Source organism: Triturus cristatus, chromosome 12 (genome assembly GCF_964204655.1).
Source record: "Triturus cristatus chromosome 12, aTriCri1.1, whole genome shotgun sequence".
NCBI lineage: Eukaryota > Metazoa > Chordata > Amphibia > Caudata > Salamandridae > Triturus > Triturus cristatus.
This window is the reverse complement of record NC_140595.1, coordinates 324314777-324338198: the sequence shown is the minus strand read 5'-3', so window position 1 is coordinate 324338198 and position 23422 is coordinate 324314777. Positions and strand designations below refer to the sequence as shown.

The following is a 23422-nucleotide window of genomic DNA, read 5'->3' as shown; positions in this document are numbered from 1 at the left end:
GGAAAGGATCCTGAAACGACAAAGGCACAGAGTAAGATACGGGAACTGCAGGCTACACTACACTCCTCTCGCTAGTGCTGACATGTCTATACCTGTAAATGAATTAGCCTGGGGTCCTGGGGGTGAAAACATGCCCTCCCAGCATGCATGCATCTGAAACGATAGGAAACACAAGTATCACCACCTGATATGTTCGTGGTTAGCATACACTAAAGACTGTTCCCATCCCCTCCTCCAACATATGCACCATTACCCTTCCTTGTGCTGTGAGAGGGATGGTAGGGTCTCCTCTGATATCCGTAGACTCTTTCCCAGCAAGGTTACCTCCACCTCACTTGGAGTTTTTCAGAGAACACAGAACAGGAATTCACCGGAAATCCGGGCAAGGTTCAAAAGTATAAACAAAGTCGCAGGTTATCTACAAAGTTTAGCAACCCCTCGTACTGGGACCTGTATTTGATGAGTGCAAGTAGAAACGAATAACCCAGGCAAGTGCAAATGAAAGGGGGCGCTCGGAAATACGCGGTTGCGACCGCCGCTGTATTCCGCCGCATTTTCCAACCGCAGTTCGGTACCCGGTTGGGAGAGAAATCAAAGGGGAAGTGTACCTTCGTATTGGCAGCGCTCGGAATCGTTTTCTTCCGATTAGCTGCCGACGTGAAACGAAGTGTGTCCGTACTTTCCGTGGACACCGCCACAGAACGTATTCACAGACTCACCGTCTGCTTCAGGGAAGCGGGACGAGCGGTTGACTTCTCCGCCTTGGCCCACGGGACTCGGGAATCACGGCCAGGAACCTCCAGCTAGAAAGCGACTCCCGGCTGCTTCTAACTTCTGAGTCAGTGTTCTCACCGTCGCGAGAGGTCAGGGTGACTTCAAATTACGCGCGCCGTGTCGAGCGCCCCTGGCGCTTAAATCCTTTCTTCCGGACTCTGGCCTTCTGGGAGTTGTAGTCTGCTGAAGGCTCGGAAGGCGCTTCGGCACCACGGAGGAATCCTGACAGTAGGTCCCTCCCCCTAGCGCCTCCTAGGCCCAGGTTTGTGCGGGAAACGGCGATGAAAGGACCGGACAGCGGCCGGGGCATGCACATTAGTAGAGGGCTCCCATGAGTCATCCTCAGCTGAATAGCCCTTCCAGGAAACCAGATACCATAGCACTCCCCTCCTGATCTTGGAGTCCACAAGCTTGCGGACCTCGTACTCCATGCCGTCTTCTGTCACCACTGGAGGCAGGGATTTTCTGCGTGCCCCGATGGCTGTTTTCAACAGGTTACAGTGAAACACTGGGTGGATGCGGAGTGTACCTGGCAGTTTCAATTTATAGGTCACCGGGTTTATTTGTCGCAGGATGGTGTAGGGCCCGATGAACTTAGGATGAAAGATGCTGCGCAATTTAAAACGTATGTTTTTCGTGGAGAGCCACACCTTGTCCCCTACTTGGTACTGCGGCCCCTGGGGACTGTCCAGTAGACGTGTGCCAAGCGTTGTTATAGGCCAGTTCGGCCATCCATAACAAGTCTATCCAAGAGTCCTGGGCGTCTTCAGCGTAGCATCTGAGATAGGTCTTTAAGGTTTGATTCAATCTTTCCGATTGTCCGTCTGTCTGGGGATGAAAACTTGTCGATAAGGCGGGTTCTATGTGCAACGCCTTGCACCATGCCTTCCAGAATCTGGCCACGAACTGGGGGCCCCTATCCGAAACAATGACTTCGGGCAATCCATGTAGTCTTACTATGTTCGTTGCCAGCAACTGAGTGGTTTGGCTGGCCGTTGGTAAATTGCTACAGGGGATGAAGTGTCCCATCTTAGTGAGCCCATCGATCACTACTAGGACGGCGGAATACCCTTTTTCGTTTGGAAACCCCGTGACAAAGTCCAGGCTTATGTTTTGCCAGGGATACCGCGGAGTGGGCAAAGGGATGAGTTTGCCTTTCTTTTTCCCTGTTTCGTGTTTTGCTCGGGCACATTCTTCACATCTAGACACCCAGGTGGTAACGCCCGAGCGTAACGAGGGCCACCAGAAGTACCGTTGTAGGAGGTGGATCGATTTCCGAGTTCCTGGATGTCCTGCTAGTGGGGCTTCGTGGCACCAGGTAAAAGCTCTTCTTTTCAACGCCGTGGTGGGAAGGAACAATTTCCCCCCATAGAAGGGTAGCCCTTGCTTCAGGGAGCGCTCCACCCCTTCACTGGCCCATTTCTCCCAGACGGTCCGGGGAGAGTGGTTTCTTATCTCCTCCAAAAAGGCTTCTGCTCTGAGGACACACACCACCTTCGTAGGGCTGATGATAGCCTCTTCTTTGGATTCTTGGCCAGGGAAGTCGCTCAATCCTAGACGAGACAATGAATCTGCCTTGCGGTTTTCGGTTCCGGGTCTGAATGTGACAACAAAATCATATTCGGCAAAAAACAACATCCACCTCATTTGTCTCTGAGATAAATGTCTGGCATCCTTCATATATTGCCGATTTCGATGGTCTGTGTAAACGGTGATGGAGTGTCTGGCCCCCCACAGATAGTGTCTCCACTCCTCAAAGGCTTTCTTTATTGCTAAAAGCTCTTTTTCAGCCACGGTGTAGTTCTTTTCAGCGGAGTTCAACTTTTTTGAGAGATAAGCCACGGGGTGCAGTTGACCAGTCCCAGGATTTCTTTGGGACAGGATGGCTCCAACAGCCTCATCCGAGGCATCTGCTTCTACGATAAAGGGGTGCTCCGGCCTGGGATGTGCTAACACCGGAGAGGCCGTAAAGGCAGCCTTCAGGATCTCAAAGGCCTCCTCTGTCTCTGGGGTCCACAGAAAGGTATGTCCTTTTCGAAGCAGTCGTAAAAGAGGTACTGCAATTTGCGAGTGTCAAGAATTCCTGTCATGCGAGGGGAGGAAAACGGTAACCAACGAAAACGGACTACATCTCCCAGGATGCTTAGCGGTTGAGAGGTTATGTAAACAGGAGAGCTGTTACATAACTCAAGGAAAACACGCCCTTATGTAAACAGGAGAGCTGTTACATAACTCAAGGAAAACACGCCCTTATGTAAACAGGAGAGCTGTTACATAACTCAAGGAAAACACGCCCTATAAAGGGAGGAACCGGGAGGTACAACGCTGTCGGATATTGTGTTTACACCGACGTACCTGCTTAGTGAAGAGCAGTGTTCCGGAGTGGTGCTCCAGTAAGGCAAGAACGGAGGTAGGTCGAGTCGTTACTCCCTGGGCCGTGTCTTGCCCCATCGTCACCTGTGAAGGACCCGGAAGCTCTACCGGATAACCATTGAGCTTCGCTTTTTGACTCGGCTGAGTCAAAGCGCAGTGGCGCTTTTGCTGGTTGGAGTCGTAACTCCCAGCCCGACCAGAGATACAGGGACTGCCAGCTGTAACGCACACCAGGAGGTGTTTGCCGCGTTACAGACTCGGAAGTCCACGGGATCGATCGAGCGGCTGCTCTCGGTTCAGTCTTCTTTGCTTGTGATTGGGGTATCGGTGACGCATCACCAGGAGGTGACTCCGCGTCCCGGTGCAGTCTGAGGAAGAGGTTGAGCGGCTGCTCCCTTCAGGTAGAGACCCCGGCTGGGTGTTTCCCTGACTCCTCGATTCTCCCCAACACTCTTCGTGCCCCTCACAGCCTACCGATTGGCATTGTCGGCCATTTCTGCCCTCTGTTGGCATACGCCGGGATCGGCGTATATGCAGAGGACGGTTAGGACCATCCGTGCTGTGGGGTGGTAACGTACTTAGCCTGGAGGATTCCAGTGACTATAACCTTTGTTTATTCCTTGTATTATTTTTGCCTTCATTAAAATAACTAAACCTTCACAAGTGGTTGCGTTCTCATTATCGTGTCTGTTAAACGATCCTGAGACGTTCAGGGCGTTACAGCGAGAAATGGAGGATGAATCGCCTGTAGTAATTCGCGAAGCCCAGAAAACACTGCACTTCTTTCACGTTGGTAGGGGTTGGCCATTGTTGGACGGCCAATACCTTTCAGTCGGACATGTGCAACCCCTCAGGACACAGTATTACCCCTAGGAACTCTACGCTTCTTATCCCAAATTCACATTTGCTTAATTTGCAAAAAAGGTTGTGAGTACGCAACCGGGAAAGAACCTGGAGAACATGAGTGTTGTGTTCATCTCTAGAGCCGGAATAGATGAGGATGTCATCTATATAGACGACCACAAAGATGTCTATAAAGTCACGCAACACATCGTTGAGAAAATACTGGAATGCCGCCGGGGCGTTGCAGAGGCCGAACGGCATTACAGTATACTCAAAGAGGCCATACCGCGTTTTGAAAGCGGTCTTCCACTCATCTCCGCTCCTAACACGCACTAGGTGGTAAGCCCCCCGTAAGTCCAACCTCGTGTATATTTGGGCCTCACTCACTTGGTCGAGCAATACAGAGATAAGTGGCAAAGGATATCTATTTCTGACAGTGTTTTTATTCAATACTCTATAATCTACACAAGCCCTCAGATCTCCATTGGCTTTAGTTATGAAAAAGAGGGGGGAGGCAGCGGGTGATCTAGAAGGTCTTATGAATCCTATGGCCACATAGTGATCTAGATATTCCCGTAAATGCTTAGTTTCGGGATCGGATAGAGCATACACTCTACAGGCTGGTATGGTGGCTCCGTCCACTAAATCTATGCGGCAATCATATTCACTATGAGGGGGTAGTTGCTATGCTTGTTTCTCGCTAAACACATCCTCATAGTGGGTGAATTGCCGGGGTAGGGCCACTTCCTTTTCTGCGGCCGTGGCCACTACATAAGAGGGTTTCGGTGCCATTTCCTGTGCAGGGTGGCCCAGTTCCAGATGTCCTTGACATTCTTCCGAGGGGAAACTGACTGTTCGTGCTCGCCAATCTATGACGGGGTTATGGTAACTTAACCATGGCATACCCAATATCACCTCATATTGGGGAGCTCGAATTATGTTAAGAGACATCCTCTCTCTGTGCTGTCCATTTGCTAACTGATAGGTCAACTTTACGCACTCAGTCTGTTCCACCACCCTGACTTCAAAGGTTTCCCGTCTACTGTTAACACTTCTTCAGCTACGGGCTTACGCACCTTTGGCAGCCCTAAGCGGATCACTAGGTCGTGGTCTATAAAATTACCTGTCGCTCCTGAATCTAGCATGACTTGAACGGGGCTTTGCTGTAAGTTGCTACCGAGGTGCATAGGTAGCATGAGCTGTGTTTCTGTGTTTTTTGGCGGAAACGTGGCTAACGAAGGGAGCTCTAAACCCTTCCTCCCTTCCTTATCTTCTTTGGTTAAGCCCGGGGGGTCTGGATTAGAAGAGAAGGACACCGCCACCCGCTTAGTCTGGGACCAGGCGTCCGAAGCCTTGGGTTTCACCGGGCATTCTCGCACATAGTGCCCCCTCTTGCCGCAATACATACATAACCCCTGGAGTCGTCGGGTTTCACGTTCATCTTTGGACAATGGGGGGCGAACGGCCCCTAGCTCCATGGGTTCAGCCGCAGTGTCGGGAATGGGCATGGGTCTACGAGGAGGTCTGTCGGCTCTAGAGTTCCCTTTCTCCCACTTCTTTCTCTCTCCCCCTCGTTCCAACATTCTCCCGTCTAATCGTAACGTCAGATTAATCATGTCGGCACAAGAGGTCGGCTGTGGGTCTATTTGGGCCACCACATCCTTTAGTTCGTCTCGTAGACCTTGATAGTAGAGAGACATCCTCTTTTCCTCCGGCCAGGAGGTTTCGGCAATGAGACGATTGAAAGAGGTCAAATAGGTGACCAAATCCCATCTCCCTTGTGTGAGCTGCAGAAGCTCTCGGTCTGCGCTAAAGGTCGTGGCTCTTCGGTCAAACACTTTTTCAAATTCTGCTCGAAAAGCCCCCCAGTCCGATAACACTGCGTCATCGTTTCGAACCAACGGGACCGCCCAACTGGCCGCGTCCCCTATCATGTATGAAATGGCGAACGCCACACGGGAGTGATTGTTGGGAAAGGAGGCCGGTTTGCACGAAAAGTGCAACATTACTTGTGTTAAGAAGATCTGGACCTTAGAGGGATCCCCGGCAAATCTTTCAGGGCTAGCCAATGGAATAGGTGGGGGCACGGTGACCTGTATTTGGGAGGGTCCTGGGTTGACATCAAAAGGGTTTCTCGTTAGTCTCTCTACCTTATCTCTTAAGGCGGCTGTTTCCGCCTTGGAAGAGGCCAGTTCTTGTTGCACCAAAAGGAGTGCCTGAAGAACGTCCTCCTTGGACGCCATTCTCTACCCATCTGCACCGGGGGGAGCCAAATACGTGGGCGCGTAATTCTGTCAGGCCAGGCTCCGCAGGATGCAGTCGCGTTGAGAGAGAGTCCACCTCCTGATATTACCAAGTCCCTGAAGTGTTAAAAAACAGGGCCTTCGAATTATCAGGCGAGGGAAAGGAAAGGGAAGGGACAGCGGGGAAGGGATCCTGAAACGACAAAGGCACAGAGTAAGATACGGGAACTGCAGGCTACACTACACCCCTCTCGCTAGTGCTGACATGTCTATACCTGTAAATGAATTAGCCTGGGGTCCTGGGGGTGAAAACATGCCCTCCCAGCAAGCATGCATCTTCTGAAACGATAGGAAACACAAGTATCACCACCTGATATGTTCGTGGTTAGCATACACTAAAGACTGTTGCCATCCCCTCCTCCAACATATGCACCATTACCCTTCCTTGTGCTGTGAGAGGGATGGTAGGGTGTCCTCTGATATCCGTAGACTCTTTCCCAGCAAGGTTACCTCCACCTCACTTAGAGTTTTTCAGAGAACACAGAACAGGAATTCACCGGAAATCCGGGCAAGGTTCACAAGTATAAACAAAGTCGCAGGTTATCTACAAAGTTTAGCAACCCCTCGTACTGGGACCTGTATTTGATGAGTGCAAGTAGAAACGAATAACCCAGGCAAGTGCAAATGAAAGGGGGCGCCCGGAAATACGCGGTTGCGACCGCCGCTGTATTCCGCCGCCTTTTCCAACCGCAGTTCGGTACCCGGTTGGGAGAGAAATCAAAGGGGAAGTGTACCTTCGTATTGGCAGCGCTCGGAATCGTTTTCTTCCGATTAGCTGCCGACGTGAAACGAAGTGTGTCCGTACTTTCCGTGGACACCGCCACAGAACGTATTCACAGACTCACCGTCTGCTTCAGGGAAGCGGGACGAGCGGTTGACTTCTCCGCCTCGGCCCACGGGACTCGGGAATCACGGCCAGGAACCTCCAGCTAGAAAGCGACTCCCGGCTGCTTCTAACTTCTGAGTCAGTGTTCTCGCCGTCGCGAGAGGTCAGGGTGACTTCAAATTACGCGCGCCGTGTCGAGCGCCCCTGGTGCTTAAATCCTTTCTTCCGGACTCTGGCCTTCTGGGAGTTGTAGTCCGCTGAAGGCTCGGAAGGCGCTTCAGCGCCACGGAGGAATCCTGACAGCCCCACTAAGTAAGCCCTGGGATCAGAGCCCTCAGACCCTTCTGGTATCCCGAAAAGTCTCAAATTTGAGCGTCTTTGTCGGTTTTCCAAATCTTCAACCTTTAGTTGAAGCGCTGACAGCTGAATATCATGTTTGTCGACTACAGCAGTCGTTTTTGTACTTGTCTCCTCAATCTCAACCACCCGTTGTTGAAGTCCAGCGATATCCTGCGAGATCCCCCCCAATTTAGAGGTAAGTTCTTGCAACGAAAATTGCATTTTGCTATTGTCTTCCCTCAGTTGAAGGTAGTGTTCCTGGGCTTCGGTCCGTTGATCGTTCAGAATCTGAAGTATTATATCTACTGAGGAGAGATCAGTCATTTCTTGCTCTTGTCCTTTTTTAATGATACGTAAATGTTTCGTTTGATGGGTTGGAGAAAGTATCGCCGCAATGGTAGGACTCTCAGTGGGAGGGGGGGAGGCATGGCATATTGATGGAGAAGCTTGGATTGCATTGGATTGTAGATTTTCGCCTACCCGCGCTAAAAGATAGCCCATATGTTCTTGGGTCAGAAGCAGTTCTCGATCAGTTAACCCGTCCGATGACAGGTTAAGTGGAGCAATTAAAGCACTGTTTTCCTGTGTAGAACTACCGGCAGAATAGAGCGTTTCTATAGTAGGTAGAGGCTCTGCATATTCTAAAGAATCTATAGGGCTTGCTCCTGATAATCTCAGCGTCATGTTTTTAACTAGACCTTTTGCTTCGATCCATTTTCTTAAAGGGCTTTTGTCTGAATGAGTCTTCTTTAGGTTTTGAATGTTGTTTGTAATGGGCCGATTTGATATGACGACAACCTTGCCTCCTCTTTTGGCCCTAGACTTGCCTTTAAGTTTGCGTCCTCTACCTGCGCGGGATTTTGCCTTGCTGTCCGAGTAAAAATCCTTCTCTCGACTCTCCCCCACCTCATCCTCTGTACCACTCCCAGCATCCAAGTCCTCAAAGGAATCTTGCTCGATGGATTCGACAAGGTCAGTATGTTCCATAAGCTCCATAGCCTCGGTGGGCTCAGTGACTACCACATGTCCCACTGGCAACCCTCCTCTCCCAGAGACATGCACATCTGCCTCACATGCCCCGGCGTTCTGCAGCACCCGTTGAGCGCCTCCAACCGGCTCAGCAGCCAAAAGTAAATCCGATGTCCCGGTACGTGCCCCCCCGGCTGAGACCTGCACAACTGGGCATGAGCCGGGGCACGGAACCTCAGCTGCCTCCGCCGTTGTAGCAGTGGTTTGCTGTCCAGCCTGTGTCCGCTCCGTCAAGGAGCAAATAGAAATCGCATCAGACGCCACCGTAGTATTATAGGTAGGCGGTTTTGGTTGTTTAGCCCCCTGTGTATTGCGTATTTTAAACTTGCCCGAGTGGATCTCCTTAGGGGCGGGGGGAATTTTCACAGGAGTAGCTTCTGTGACATAAGAGAAGCTATCTGTTTCCCCCCCAACTGGCACTCCCTCTCTTGCCAAAGGTTTACCCATCGTCTTAATTATATTTCTGCCAGAGCTCTTGAAGTATGAGCCTGCAAGTAAAGTAGGTGGTCTCAGTACCTGTTTGCCAATGTTTCCTCGGTCCTGCAGCAGTGACTCGGTTGACGATGACAACGGTGGCAATGGAAATGGCAGTGGAAGTGCTTCGTTTCCGTCCTCTCATTTTCCGCGGCAGAGCGTCCATCGTTCGTTTGTACGGAAATTCCATCGGCTCCAGCCGGAGCAATTAGGGGTAGCACAGCTGTTACCGCTGCTGCCGCTCGTACCGTTGGAGCTGAGGGGGCCACGGCTCCTGTTGTTTGCTTGCTGTTCCGCGTCATTCGAGGTGGGTTTTTTGGAGACATTCTCCTTAGCTGCCAGGTCTGAGAGATAGAATGAGAAAAGGCACGGCGGTTGAGGCTAAACCAACCGAGCCCAGAGCTCCCGTGCAGACCTTGTATCGTCTGCCGAAAAAGCCAAGCAGTTTCCGGGAGCTTTAACATCGATAAGAGCTGTCGCATCTGAGTTCGGTTTCTTTTCGGCTTCTTTTTTCCTTGCTTAAGGAATTTCGTAGTCTTCCTGAGATTCAAACGATCCGGTTAAAGCCTCTGCACCGCAAACATTTTCTCCGAGGGAGGGAAAGAGAAGAGCCTCCAGGTGAGCTACTCAGCACAGACCCCTACTCCGCCATCTTGGGTCCGCCCCGTGACAATACAACGGATGATAACATTCTAAATGAAATACGACATACACAAACGTTACTCTAATAATTGATGCACTGTGATAAACATTACAATTAGAAATGGCACAGTACCATCATCATGCTAGAGTCAAAAAACTTGAAATGGAAGTGGTATTGTCCACATGTCATATCACTCCAACAATTAAGATGCCAATCAAACAATAAAGGTTCACACAGGATCTGCATACAACACTGCAGAAGGCCAAGAGACAATTATCACGGCACAACTTTGAGGGTGTGACAGAATCCTTGTATGTAGGTGAGAGAATAGTAGAGGTATCCAACAGTAATCTCACACCCAGAGAAGTAATATCTACCTCTCCCCGCTATCACTCACCTTTGGCCTCAGAAGACAGTGCTGTAAGAGGTTAAGTAATTCCAAGGATGCAAGGAAAGTCTTTGAAGTGGTCCTGCAGAAGCCATTTGAAGAAGCACCACAAGCAGAAAACGTCTGAGATGTTTTCAGTGTCTGGCTTGACGATAGACTGACTGCAGAGTCAGGCATACAGGTGAAGAGTTGTGCTCGTTGAAACACAGGTGAAAAGCACAGCCAAAGCAGAAATGTTCTCTCATTCACAGGAGGAAAGTCAAGCACCTGGTCATGACCTAGGTGCGCTTTTTATAGACTCAATTTCTGCAGCAGATCGTTGAATCCCAGGATCCTCGAATCCTCCTGTAGTTCTTCAAATCCGGCGGTAGCCTGCCACTTAGCTAGGGCTTATGGTCAAGGCTTTTGGGGTGTTTTCTTTGGGAAAGGATTGGCTGCGCTTGTGATTGGGGGTCACAACTGTCAGCACACACCTGCCACAAAATCTTGTGTGGCATGACATCCTGAGTGGCAATGCCCTCAGGAACGGGGGGCAATGAAGTCCAGGATCGGAGGGTCGATGGGATTGGGGGTGAGCATCTATGACATGACATGACAAGGTCAACTTCAATGCCTCTTCCAATGTCTGACAGGGTTGAAAAATCCCACACCTACTCATTTGCTCATTTCCAGTTGGTCGGAGAGCTCTTTGATGGTTAGTGTAGTTTAGCAGACACGCGTGCTGCCTGGGGAATGTGCAGTTTGTCTACTATTTGCAGTGGGTTGTGCCAGAGATCCGTATGTAGAATACTATGTATTTACATGCAAATCTAAAAATGGATTGTCATCATGGCTCAGTGTTCAACCACATCTTTGTTCTCATGTCATGATTGGCAAGGGCTAAGAGCAGACATTTGCATAGTCAGCATGCATGAAAACACAGTTTCTTAGGCCTCCTTTGTCATACAAGCCGCTGTCTGTGCCCCAAGTACGGCGCCTCTGTGGCAGCTCAAAGCAGGCGATTAGCAATGTCCCACAACCTCTGTAGACAAGCCATTACTGATTACATTTCACGAACCCCAAAGAGCTTATGATCCCTCTTATTTCTTGTTTCTGAACAAGTGAACTATGCATCTACCCTTTGATCAGGGGCTTGGAGATCCACATATGTACCATCTGGGCCCTTGTAATAGTTAGGAAGCCCACCTGCACACAATGAAGAATTCTCAATCACTCCCCTGTGACCATCCACTACTACTCGTTCATTTGTAACCAGGTCTGCTGGAATTATGCAACAGGGGAGCACTACATTATGTGGCAGGGTTGACTAAATTATGCAGCAAGAAATGCCAAATTATAGCGTATAATGTTGCACATTTTTGATAGTATTACTTTGCAATCTTTACACATGGTAGTACTGTCTGGGCAAATATTTCACTCCATTTGTGTGTTTCTTTTTGATTTGCCAATGTGACCGAACCATGATCATACCTTGCTGAATCTGCAGTTCTATTAATTATTATGCATAATTTGTGTATAAACCCCCCTGGTTTTGAACTATTGTGGGCGACTTCCCATTTTTCTCCTGAGACTGTCCCATTGAGTTGAGATTTTCTTCCTCCCTGAGATACTGTCAGTACTCTTTATGAGTTTGACATTTTGAATTTAGAGGGCCTTAATTGCTTAAATAGGGATTTTTAATATGATTTAGGATTATGAATTTCTGCATCTGAGCCTTTATGGAAAATTCATGTATCTCCCTTTATCGTTTTGCTAGTAATTCTGTGATAAATCCTTCTACCTCTATATTTGGTCTAGAGCTGTTATTAATGGTTCCAGTTTCTATTTTTACTTTACTCTGCTAAACTTGAAGCTTATCTTGATGAGGAGTGTTGTCTCTTATGAAAAACTTCGGAGCTGAAGTGCCCAGGTAAAAATCAGGGTGCATAATTATTGGGGTTCAGACAATTTTTGGAAATTGGCTCCCACAATCCACACCTGCCTTTAATTGTTCATCAAAGTGATACCAAAGGGGATGTGTTTGTTCGCCCTAAGTTGGCAGGGTATGCCCAGACGTGGGTCCCTTGCTCACTTTGCCACTGGATTCAAGCTAGCCTGGCTGATTAGCCAGAAACCGGTCCCAGGATGCTTGTTTCCGGTCCAGGGATGACATGGATCGGCAGTTCGGGCTGGACTGTTCCCATGATGTCAGAGTGATTTGCATATGGCCATGTCTGAATTGGGGTGGCGGAGTGAGCTAAAGAATGATGATGGATTAAACCCAGATCAGTTGACTGGGGGTGAGTGCTTTCAATGTTCAACACTCCGTCCATCATCCCCTTTAGTTTTGCTTTAATTTTTCATCAGGCACTGCATCACTTCTGATTGATTCATTCTTAAATTAAAACCCAAATTTACTACTCTTTGTGCAGTAGAGCGCTGGGTGAGAAAAACAGTGGTGTGATGCCATAAAATTTATAGAGTCACCTGCCAATGATGTCATTGGCTGCACTCTCACAACAAAGGCTATTTGGTGTGATGCACAGCCTTACGCCATCGCACAAAGATAAGCCAGCAGTGTTGCACATATGATTTGTACCGGAGGGACACACTACTGTACAATTTGCTACATGAAACTAGTGACAAAATGGCAAGCTGCTTTAGATGTTTGCTTTAACGCAAGCAAACATCTAACATCTATGTATCCTATGCAAACATCTGTTTGACCCTCATTTGCACCAGAAATTACCAGTGGGTTTGTCCTTTGCGATGCAGTGCTGTTTTTGTTGTTGCACAAGGGTCAACTTTTTACTCTACAAACCTTTAGTGCAGGAATGTTGCTCGATACTGCTGTTTGAGTTGCTTAGCATCGCATGCATGCCTATGCTATTTCATATTAAATTCTGACCTTAGTGTAGTGGTATCACCAACCCCACACTTTTCTCATTCTACAGAAATTTGCATTGATCAAACTTGCTTTTGGGATTACACGGTCAAGTTGGATTTTACATTTTTTACAGTAAAACATATATAATCTATGCTGTCTTTAAGCATATAATTGACTATTACTTTAGTGGAAATCTAGCACCTATATCTTCATGGCAAGTAAATTATATTATGTTTTGTAATTCAAACTGTTTTTCCCTAGCGCCCATATGCTACATCTCTACCGTAAACAAGTTCAACTATTTCTCTGATACATTTTTTTTTTATGTACTTATGCAAAGTTTGGTATTAATGTTGTCCTCAGGTAGACATGATAATTAATCAGGCTGGCTGTCACAGTAAATTGAATGCTAATCAGCACAAAATATGTTCTTCGGCATGCCATTCCGGGCAAAGCTGACCCAGTCTTCCATAAATTAAGTATCATTACATTGGGCAATAGTAACATCTGTTATTTATATCAACTAGGAATAGAAAATGGTGTATGAAGTGAGAGATAAAAATAAGTGGTTATCTTTCCCTCATTAAGTCTCTTAGCTTGGCTATTTAAGTAGCTTACCCTTTCAAGAAGGTGGAAGTGTCTTTCACCTTCCATGTCATTTAGAAATTTGATAAGCCTTTTTTGTTGACTCTTTTACAGCTTTTTAATGTTGTCGATAGTGTCTTAAACCTTTCCTGTATATTTCCTTCATTAGGTCTGTAGATAAATGGGTTCCCCCCATTAAGTCCACCCAGATTTTCTGCTTTTTGATAACACATTTTATATTGCGGGTGAGTCTTGCTCACTGTACTTATATTATAACTGGACTGCACGTGTTTAACACCAGTATCCACCTTTTACGATAAGGCTGCTGCATCACAGTTAGGGTAAGGGACACTGGGCTGGTTACACATAAACATGTGTGCCCACGTGTGTATGCATGTGTGCAGGCTGCACGTGTGAGGCTACCATTGGGCACAGCCCAGTAATTGCACACAGGTATCCTGGCACAGAAGGGACTCTGCAAGGATAGATTTTGACCTGGGGCAGGGCTTATATTATCAGTGGTAATTCATAGATAGGGCAGAGGGGGTTTACTGGATTATCTGTAGTGTCACTGTATTATACACATAGGTGATTTCTGCCTTGAAGTGCAGTTTCGCTCCACTTAGGCCTACACTGTCCAGTGAGGTGTCAAACTGAAGTGAAACATGCACGCAGAGTTTGAATATGCAGGTCAGAATAACCTGCATGTACATCTTATAGGTTGTCCGGAATTGTCATATTTCTCTGGCTCGGCTCAGAATCTGATTCCAGGACTTTTGTCTCCCAGCTGGGCCAAGTAAATAACTCCCCAGATGAGGAAACAAAAGCCTCCCTGACCAAAAAGAGCAATTATCGGTGTTAGACTCAGTTCCTTAGAAGGAAGGGGTGGGGATGAAAATCTACACCTGGTAAATAGTTGCCACCCTGCTCCTGGGTTGGGGACAGCCCAGGTCCACGAAACCAAGGATGAAGGCCAGATAGTTGAATCCAACAGAGGAGGCGTTCCTTTTTATTGTTTTGGAGGGAATGTCTCGGGCAATGATGTCAGCTAGAGGTGGAGCGGCCCTCAAATGAGCTCTGTACATAAAAAACTTGGTGGCACCATATTGGATTGTCCCAGAATGCTGTGCAGGAGGGTTGGGGTGGAGGAATGATGTGGCATCCCAGTATTAGCCAGGGGTCCCTGGCGTCTAGAAGTTTCCACCCACACTTAAAATCCCCTACAAACAGGAAAGATCCTGAACCTGGAAGGCGATGATGACAACATAATGGACAGCTGGAAGTACAAGCCACCTGATGCTGCTGTTGAACAAAGGACTGTCTGCAGTTGACTCCCAGGACTAGATGGGTCTCTCCAGAGACAGTGACGCTTGTCCCTTCACACCCACTGAGGACTAGTTGAGAGAAGATAAAGACTTTTGTGCCCCAGTAGGAGGACAGGAGTACCAGGGGTGGAATTATTGCATCTGAGCATAGTTACTGATTCCATTGGTATGTTGGTGACTTTTAATATGTGTTAATGTTCTACTGAAGTATGTTCTACTGAAGTAGTGTCCCCTTGCAAAGCCATTAGGCCTGCTATATTTGTGATGTTCCATCTGATATAGGTGGGGGTACTGTGATTTTGGGGATCATGACCCTCTATGGGTCAAAGTTGATTTCAGAAAGTCCCCAAAGGTATTTCCTTCTGCCTGATGTACATATTTGTAATTTAGTGTTCAGTATTCAGTAGTGTGGGTGCAATAAATTTACTTTGTCCCTTTTTAAAGTAAAAGCTCTGACTGGACAATGATTTATTGAGTGTTGATTTTGCATGACAGCGAATTGGGGTACCTAGCCCACATCACCTACCCTGAATAGGCCTTGGTCTGCTCTGCTTTGTTACCCTGAGAGAGTCAAGTGCTACAGTAGGGTTCTTAGTTTGAGTGAGAAGGTAATTGTGGATCTATTACCTACACAGGCCTCATTTCCTGCACAAATAATAACCCAAATTGCTTACAAAATCTAAACTGTCCTTTAAAATTCAAAATAACAAATATACCCATTCAATTAGCACACATTTTAATTATTTCCATTTTTAATCCTATTATTGAGTCCAATCCCCTTCCCAGACATTTGTTCAAATATAATTGTATTATGGCTGTTCTACCACAAATTCTCCAGTTTATCCACGCTGCTGCTAACGTTCTTGGTGGTTGTTGCTACCTGATATAGAGTAACTTCTTTGTCTAGTATCATATCTGTGATTTAATGCTTTTTGCTCTTTTAATTTGAAATCATATCCATATTTTTGGTACTATGGCAAGAAATAAAGATTTCTCATCATGAATCTTTGTTTAAGGAATCTTGATTTTCAAATTAAGGTGATATCAACCACAGTATGGGTATACACAATTTCCATTCTCCCTTATGTTTCACAAAAATGAAGATCTCTTCACTATTCTCCACCCAAAAGTGTGGAATAAGAACTGAAATATAAAGAATTTTCTATATGACTATATAATCAGCTGACCTTGGCGCATGGGGAAATCGGAGGGAGAAGTCGCCAATGTTTTAACCAGCACAGAGATGACGATGCATGAACACTGATCTAATTTCCATGATCTCCTAAAGCCTGAAGGGTAACATTAAGACATAGGGTCAAACATAAGAAAATATGTAAGTTTAAAAGGTGCTACACATTTTTGAAGATAAATAACACATAATAACAAAAGTAAAGATCAAGATAACTAGACAATTGATGTGCATGTATCAGTATTATAATTTTTAGCTTACTGTAGGGGCAATGCTGCACCAGCAGATGGGTGTCAGATGTCTCCTAAAAGTATTTTTTTTAAAGCAGATGTTGCTTGTCTTCTGGGGAGTAGGGACAGCAAAATGCCATTTATGTGATGGTGGAAAAATACTTGCACCAAGCCTGCATTTCAGAACGTCAATTTTTTCTCTCACAATTTCAGAAGGTGCTCATATTCCTGAACTGTAGATCTGGAATTAAAACAAATAAGACATTTTGAGAAATAATGTACCTGAAAATTGTTCCTAAAGCAGAGTAAAATATGTGATTATATGTGGGATAAAGTACTCTCTACCGTAGATAAGGATAAAGCAAATCACCATGGAGTTCCATAACCATATAGAGGCAAAAGGATGAGTTCCTTATTAAGGTTAGGGAAGTCCAAAGTGACTTGCAATATCCTTATCAGAAACGGCAGAGGGTACTTTATTGCTTATAATACATGGTCACACAATCGCCTATCGCACAAACCACTTAAATTGGTGCATAGCTGTTTCATATAAAGCAGAGGGAGCATGCTTGTAAACATGAAGAATACACATAGAATCCCTAGCACAAAATTAAACACAACAAAAAATTGGTTCGATATTTATTGTAAAATGATATTTGAATCAATTTAATGAATCTCAGTTTTTGAAAAAAGGGTGCAGTTGCTCAGAATGTGTGGAAACAATTTAACCCTGGGCGTAGTTTGCGTAGTAGCGCTACGCGTAGCTACGCGAAGTGCACTTCGCACTACGCGCAACACGCATAGCGCTTCGTGAACTGCGTAGTGCGCTGTTCGGGATGATTGCACAGTGCCGGATGCTTGTTCGCACTGTGCAATCATTGAAAACGGCATCTCGCATAGTGCGAGCTGTCGTTTTCTGCTGCTCAAGTAGATTTTTACTCGAGCGGCAGCTTTCTCAACGCGGACTGGTAGTTTCTCATTGCAGCGGTCGCGAGCATACGCGACCACTCGCAATGAGAAACCTAACCTCCCCGCGTTGAGAATCTCGCCGGGAGATTTATTTTCCATGCTCGCGATCGCCAACTTGATGTTGCTGATCGCGAATGAGGAAAAAGTCTCGCCGGGATGTCATTTTGCTCGCTCGCGGTCGCCAACTGACATTGAGGCGCATGAGCGAGCAAAAAATGCCAACTACGGTACGCGTTTTTGCACTGTGCTACGTGCAATTCGCGTAGCGCGAAGTAGCACAAACTACGGGAGCGTAGCATAGTTGGACACCCAGGGTTAGGAAACATGCAGAAAGATTAAAACTTTTCTATAATTACCTAAGGAGTACAAAAAATAAATATGGTGCCCTAAATATCTCCTTTCTGTTTGTCACTATAGACCTAGAAAAACATAGCAGAAGAAAGAAAAACCCGGTTTCATTTTTGTTCTTTAAATGGCTGCTTCAATTATATTATGCTCCATGACCTCACATGCGTTTCCCCTTGGCTGCTGGCTCTGGCAGCAGGCTGTGTAACGTGAGAGCTTAACTGTAATAAGTTATCACAGTTGAGTTCTGACATCATTTCTTTATAGTAAGTGACTGGGTGCATCACAAGGTGCCTATTATAAAGACATTATGTGCTATTTGTTTATAATAAAGCATTGTATTTTAGCACTATTTTATCATTTCTTTGCAGCACATGCTCTGCAAATTATGTATTGTTTCTCTTTTTATCATGCGTGTTGTTTTGGAACACGTTGTTCATTTTCTCCTAATCTTGAGTCTTCTTCTTTAATTTAGGCTGTGTGAACGAAGAAATAAAATGGGGACCTGGGTTCCCCTGCTGATCCTGAGCCTGGTTTATTACTATTCAACTATAGTTTCTGGTGAGAGGCAGAATCATCCTTCAGCAGACACCCATGCTAAGCGGTCTAAGAGAGAATGGATATGGAACCAGATGCACTTCAATGAAGCTATTATCGTGGACGAGCCATATCTCATCGGGAAGGTAAAGTCTACGAAAGGATTGGAGATGCTCTGAAGATGATTTTTACCAGGGGTGTGGGGACGTGTACTGTTGGCTTTTGCCAACTTGGTAAATTGTTATTTAAACTTTGCCATATTTTCAAAAAATGGCTAAAGTTTCAAATTAGAGTGGGTAAAAAAATATGTAAAGAGTAGGTTTTGTGGCTAGAAAATCTGAATTTTCTTTTTTTTTTTACAAAATAATTCACCTGCATAAAGAAGTTTTTGAGATCCATAACTTTTTTGTAGAAATGTTTACCAGCAGGCAAAGCTTTGAGAAAATGCCAAACTTTGCAACTTTTAGAAGTTGCAAAGTTTAGTTTCTTCGCAAATGTTGTGCCTAATTTTCACTTTCAGAGTGTTCATTAATATAAGCAAAATTATAACCTATTGTGGGGATTCAAGTATCTAACTAATTAAAGCAAGGATCTGTTGAGCATTTCTTGTCTATCGAGTTTTTCAAAGTGCAGTCGGTATTGATGTTTTTGTCTCTCTGTGATAGCTTTGATATTAGATATGGTAGTACATTACACAATTATAGTTTCCAATCTTCCTGTATATTTAATGTCTTCATGAATTTATAACTTCATTGATTTCCATATCTTACAAAGGGACTAATCCTTGACCTTCAAAGCACTGGCTAGAGCAGGTTATAGAGCTGACAACAGTGGGTAGTCAAAAGCAAACCTAAAAAAACCATTGAAAATACAATAGATTTTATTTTAGATTTGTTTGATCTGATGGTTCTGTGACTTAATAAATTTACTGCAGGCATCTGTTTGCTCTCATGGTCACAGGTTCGAATCCTACTGGGTCTATACTGCCTTCTGTTCTTCTGAATTGAGTAATATTAGATTGGATGACAATAAATATTGGCTATATAGTGCCAAGAAGCTCTTTGGAGTAAAGTCTTTCTTTAAAATTACACAAGCTTGTTATCTGTATGAGATGAATTGCTGCATACCCAAAACAGACCCACATATTGCAATGGAACAAAAAGCCAAGATCTAGTGGTCATCTTTCCAACCCATTGAACGACTTTGGGAAGGGCTGCAGCATTGACACTGCTACCCTCCCAGTAGTTGATGATGCCCTCAACATTCTAAACAGCGGAGAGCCTGGTCTCCAGATTCTATTATATTTATTTGCAGTATTTGTTACTATCGATCATGAGGGTTGACACAGGTTGGGATTCGAGGACACACTTTTGAAATGGTTCTAGTCATAGCTCTAAATCTGTAAAATGGAAATTGATATGAACACTCAGCACATGTTGTACCATAGGATTTAAAGCTTGCTCCACTATGCTCAACCTATACATGAAGCCATTGGGCGCCTCCCAATTGACTGTGGAACTAAGTACCACTAGACATCTAATGACACTGAACTGTGCCTTAGAAAAAAATCTGCAGATGTGCCTTTCCTCTCAAAACATTTTGATAAAGTGATTTCCTGGATAACAACATAATCTCCGCCTCAACAGCCCCAAGACTGTTTTTTTAATACTATCTTCATCCTATGGAACTCCTCTTCGATATGCTGTGGTATTTCCCTGACAACATCTGGAATTTCCCCTCTAGTGGTTAAAAATGAAAAGTCTTTTGGTTTCATTCTAGACAAGGAACTCCCTCTTGACAACCACATAAAAACTCTGTCAAGGGAGCCCAGTATTAACTGAAGGTATTAAAGAAAATGAAACCAAGAATTCTAAAACCAAACCTAAAGTCTGTAATCCAAGCACTGATCCTAAGGGGTAGATTTTCAAACATTTTGCACTGGGTTAGTGTCACAAAAGTAATGGGCTGGACTGTTCCCATGAGGCACAGGGTTAAGACTGATTTGCATATGGCTGGGTTCAAACTGGAATGGCATGGTGAGCAAAACAACGATGGATTTAGGCCCAGATCTCTGTACTGGGGTGAATATATGACATTGTTCTGCATTCTGTCCATCAACTGTTATTTTTGCATTTGTCACCCCTCATGGGACGGGCATGCTCAGACGCGAGTCCTGTGCTCTCCATGCCACTGGAATCAAGCTATCCTGGCTGAAGAGGGGTGAAACCCTGAAACCGGTCCTAGGATGCTTGGTTCCAGTCCAGGGAGGACCTGGCTTGGCAGTTCGGGCTGGACTGTTCCCTTTGCGTGCAGGGTCAAGACTGATTTGCATATGGCTGGGTCCAAACTGGAATGGCATGGTGAGCAAAAAAACATTGGATTTAGGCCCATGTCTCTGTACTGGGGTGAATGTATGACATTGTTCTGCATTCTGTCCATCAACTGTTGTTTTTACAAAAGTGATGCTAACCAGCAAAAAATGTTTTGGGGGAAAATTTACTTTCTAGAGAAAAACTTGTTTTGTGCTGAAAAGTACCCTAAAAGTAGCGCAAAGCACTGCTTTGCTGTACTTAGCACCAGGGGGCGTTACATGGGTAGTACATGAGCGTTCCCATGCAATCACTCATGCCTTTTGACGCAAAACCCTATCTACAAACATTTGTAGACAGGATTTAGTTCCAAAAGTTAACGCCACTTCAAATGAGGCCCTAACAAGAGAAATGTTTATATTTCACCTTTCTTTTCTGACTTTGCATGGATTCTGCACTGTGCAGCACACATACACAGCGTAAAAAAGCTTTAAAACTTGCCTAGGCATTGCATTTTGTACTTTGTCTCTACCTGTACAAAGCCGATGCTAGACACACACACCCTATCACTATGGTGCTAAGTTGTGTGCGTGGCGCTCAACAGCTGAAATCAGGGAGAGGAGAGGAGAAAGGCAATTCTCTGAAGATATGGCGCTCTCCTGCTCCCTCCCTGTCACGCAGCACAACCTCTTTGGGCGCTGCGTTGCGTGTTTGTTTTTCAAAATCTCCCCCTAAGTATGATAGATTGTGGAAATGTTCTGCTAACTGTTCTCCCAAGTCAACATTAGCCCCACTAAAGGCTAGTCTTCATGTGACCCACGTCTAGTTGGCAGTGCCAGCTGTAAAGAGCTTACTGTCCCTGATTGAAGTGATCTTCTATGGCTTCAATTCGAACTAAAAAGCCAGTTCAAACGTTCATGTATCAGTAATGAACTTCAAATGAACTTAAGCATATTGCACTGCTTAGTGCCATTGCTCCCCTTTACTCAGGGACGTAGGTTAGAGTAAAAGCTGGTAATGGAACTTGCTTTCATAGGAAAAAGTAGTATTCCAGTGGCATAGGGAAGGAGGAAGGTGGAAAATGCTGAAGAAATTATTTTCCACTTGGATCTAAGGTATGAAGGGGGCTAGAGGCTAGGGTAGGGCTAGAGGCTAAGGTTGGAGTACAAAGGCGAGGCGAGGCTTCAGAATCCCAGCAAGGTCGGGTGTGGTTTGCAGCACTCTCATGAGCTCACTCTCAGTTTTCCTCTTGCCCTGGGTTTTTACAACTCTATGACTGTGCTCAAAACCAGAGGATAAAAGAGGAACCCAGAAAGAAGGAAAGAATATAGAAAGCTATAAAGTATGTTTTTTTGCGCAAGAGACCATTGTCACGAGATACGATCCATAGTGAGAGCCTGCGCCGCAAAATGGCGTATAAAAAATTGAGATCATAAACAATTTTCATGAAAAGATTGGGAACGGAACAAGCAATACGGAGGAGTGCCGTAAAGACGGCCCAACTAGGAAACTCTGTAGTGAATCCTGGAATAACTAAATATTTCACAAAGCAAAGTACAAAGGAACAGGGGAAAACACAAAGCTAACAACAAAAAGTGTTGACAGAAGACGAAGAAAAGAAAGTAGAGGACACTAATAACCTCACTCAAAGTAAAAAAGGATATGAGGAAGATTTAAACAGTAACTCCAGAATCTTGGAAGAACTAATCAGTAACTCCATAAACGTAGAACTAGCAAACTCAGAAGTACAACAAGGTGGCTCCAAAACCGCTCTAGATTTAGGTGACCAGAATTAACGGCAAACTTTAGAATTCGATGTCACCTGCCCAGATATAAACATCAAGGACTTGGTTTTCTGCCAGGACTTAAAGGCTCCAAAGGAGCCACCGATAATCCAGAATAGTACGCCACAAAATAAATTTGACCCAGAAGGGACCCTTTCTCATTCACCAGATTTTTCACTTTTAAAGACCATGGAATCCTCCAATGGATATCCTCCGGTGTCTAAAGCCCTATTTACACTCCAAAGAATTTTGGAATCAGTTCTCTCCCATCTAGGGAACATTTTGGAAAACTCCGATCAGATGCTTGATACTCAATTAGGAATGTTAAAATATCTAGTAGAAAAAAATAAAAAAGAGGAAACAACAATTAAAAACACAAGCAGTAAAAGGAGAAGAACCAACTGCCGAAACCCTCCTTAAACCAAAAGTCTTTCTATCAACAGGAGAACTATCTCCGCCAAAGAAAGAAACAGCGACTCAAATGGGCCGGAGTACACAAAAAGCAAATAAGGGAAAACATGAGTGCAATCAAATATACTCCCTTAGAAAACTTTTCAAGGAACCTAACAAGGTCGATACTCATCAGCCGGTCACCGCATATTATCCAATTTTCACCCAACAAAAAACAAAAGCCCTATCAAATCTGAATATCACTTCAGTGTCCAAACAAAAAGTAATAGAAACCTCTGCAATTCCGTCCTTAGTCTCCCCCGGCCCAGTAATATCGAAATAAGAGAGGAGATTTATTAAGATCAGTCGGAAAAGGGCAAAGAAAAGGGCGATAAGAAGGTTTGCAAAGCAGAAGGCCCGGAAGACAAGGTTTTCAAATACCTTACCATCTGCACTCATGTCCTCAGAAAAAGAGGAAAGACAAGAAATAGTACGAAATCTGACAGAAAAGGGGCAGAACTCCACAATTAAAAAACAAAGGGTAAATTCCAATCAACTCAATCCTACGGCCCCAAGTGTTTTAGCTACAGCGACAGGAATAGAGTCGCCGGCACAAAAGGACATCCAACCAAGGAACCTATCTATAGGGAAGATGACTATTCAGTCACAGAAGACTCTACCATGCCGCCTGGAAATTACAGATCCATTCCCTTTGGGCGATGTCCCGCTTAACCGAGAGAGAATAAGAAATCTACTTCAAAAGATACAGCCGCTACAGTCTCTATCAATAAATGAAATAAAATTAGTAGTCTTCCTGGAAAGATCTAAAACCACGACAGCCGTCGTAGAATTTTGGTCTCCAGTGATACCAGGAATAATATTAAAAGAAAGTGAGATTCTA

At 45.2% G+C, this 23422-nt stretch overlaps 1 protein-coding gene across 1 annotated transcript in view; it reads left to right on the top strand.

Moving 5' to 3' along the window:
• The window catches only part of CDH5 (cadherin 5), a 226761-nt gene that overhangs the window by 87309 nt on the left and 116030 nt on the right, over positions 1–23422 (top strand). Inside the window, exon 2 of the mRNA XM_085639594.1 lies at positions 17977–18184. Coding sequence (XP_085495720.1) covers positions 17999–18184 — 186 coding nt within the window. The 5' untranslated portion in view covers positions 17977–17998. The remainder of the gene's footprint in view (positions 1–17976; positions 18185–23422) is intronic.